Source organism: Myotis lucifugus, unplaced genomic scaffold, assembly GCF_000147115.1.
Source record: "Myotis lucifugus unplaced genomic scaffold, Myoluc2.0 scaffold_319, whole genome shotgun sequence".
In the NCBI taxonomy this organism is placed as follows: Eukaryota; Metazoa; Chordata; class Mammalia; order Chiroptera; family Vespertilionidae; genus Myotis; species Myotis lucifugus.
In genome coordinates, this window is record NW_005871367.1 from 1,200,083 (window position 1) to 1,202,050 (window position 1,968).

General features: G+C 49.4%; 1 protein-coding gene across 1 annotated transcript in view; it reads left to right on the top strand.

Annotated features, from left to right (window-relative positions):
* The window catches only part of KIF15 (kinesin family member 15), a 53,384-nt gene that overhangs the window by 44,271 nt on the left and 7,145 nt on the right, over positions 1-1,968 (top strand). The window contains exon 30 of the mRNA XM_023764186.1: positions 692-863. Coding sequence (XP_023619954.1) covers positions 692-863 — 172 coding nt within the window. The remainder of the gene's footprint in view (positions 1-691; positions 864-1,968) is intronic.

Sequence of the window (1,968 nt, forward strand, 5' to 3'; positions counted from 1 at the left end):
ACAAGAATAGAGCACATACAATTATAGTTCATACTTGATAATGATAATAAATGACTGCCACTGGCATTACTTTAGACTGTACTTTTTCTTCTTAAAAAGAAACAGTGCCATGTTACACTGGCAGCAGCCTCATACATCTTGTATTTACTGTGTCTCTTCGTTGCATTTAATCTCGTGTTTTGTGCAGTGACATACTATACAGGCTGGTAGCAATAGGCCTAACCTGGGTGTGGAGTAGGCTGCACCATCTAGGCTGTGTAAGTGACTATGATGTTCCCATCACGACGAAATCACCTCTTGCCACGTTTCTCAGAATGTATCCCCGTCGTTAAGCAGCACATGACTAGTCCTAAATGGTTCAGACGCTCATCTCAGTAGCATCCTCTGGGCTTCACTTCCCTTTCTTGGTGATTCTGATGCAGATATCCACAGTGTGCTCCCTCGTTTCCATATGCTCCACCCCCATGTCCAGGCGTATAAAAGAAAAGCATTGTACTTGGTATACTGTCTTTTTTCAAGAGTTAGTTTCAGCATGGAAAACAATGTTTCTAGGTCATTTATAAAAACTCAATTAGAAATACTGTATTTTATAGCCTCCTGTTTCTTTTTTGAGGGGCCATACGGAAATGTCTTCATGAAAGGAAGGGAATGGTAGCCCCGCCCCTCTCTGTCTTCTCTGCACTGGGAGCAGCTCTCCCGCCACAGCCCCTCACCCCCTGAACATGTACGCTCTCACCAAGTGCATCTCCACCTCCTCCTCGGGCAGCAGCACCTCTCAGCTGCCGAGCCAGTCACTGTCTGCAGTGGTGCCGAGCCGGCCCAAGACACTGACAGATGAGAGCCTGAGCCGCTTGGCAGCCTGCGTCCCCTGACCTCACTTATAGCTGCACTTCCAAACCAGCGCCATTCCAAGGCCGTGGACACAGCAGCCTAGTCCATTGGGGCTGGGGCTGCGCAGTGGGGGCGGCAGGCTGTGAGGCTGGAATCTGGACTGTGTGGGAGCCTCAGTGTTGGTTCTGCCAGGAACCCTTCTCCGAAGCAACAGCTCTTGCTCTACGCCCTCTGGGCTTTGCCCTCTCAGAGGCCATGGGCTCTCTCGCCCGCTGGCGGCCTTTCTCACCCTCTCTGCCATGTGAAGCAGCTGTCTCCACCTCCCACAGCTCTTTCCCGTGTCTTATTTGCCCTGCATGTTCCTTTTCCTTTACCTCCCCAGGCAGCCTGGGGGAAGTGGTGGGCTCAGGGTTTGCCAGAGGGAAGACATATCAATACTGTACTAATAAGGGAAAAGGAAAAGAAAATGGAACTGAGGGGTCAAATCTAGCCCATAGCCTGTTTGGTAAAGAAAGTTTTGTTGAGGTCGGCATGTCCTTTCCCTTAAATGTTGCTGTGCCTGCTTTTGCATGGCGATGGCCAACCTGACAGCTAGGCAGAGACCACCTGGTTTGCAAAGCCTAGAACCTTTTCTGTCAGGTACTTGACAAAGTTTACCCATCCCTGGATTAGAGCAAAGAAAACACATTTTTTCTACAATTTCGGTTTTTTTCCTGTTGAGGTCTCATCACTATTTTTGTCTGGGCTGCCAGATCATTAAGTGAAAGAAACAGCTGTATCTTCTGTTTTTCTGCAAGAAACTGTCTGTTTTTTACTCGTCAGTGAGAGATACTCCCAGAGAAGGCTGTGGCATTCCAGCAGATTCTCCGTGGGCGCTGCTGGGTTATTGTCCTGACCTGGTCAGGCTCAGAGATGGACTCAGATTGATCAGATTCACCTGAAACTGAGGTCACACCCAGAATGTAATTTTCTTCATACAAGAGGAGTTTTTCATGAAGAGATTCATGTCTGGTACTCAGGGAATCCACTGCCTGGTGTTGGCATGCATGGGCAGCCGGTGTCATCAGCAATTGCCAGCGGGCTGTGAAATCTGACAAAAGGGGCAGCAGGGCCCTGGGGGCCAGGCCAGCCTGAGGA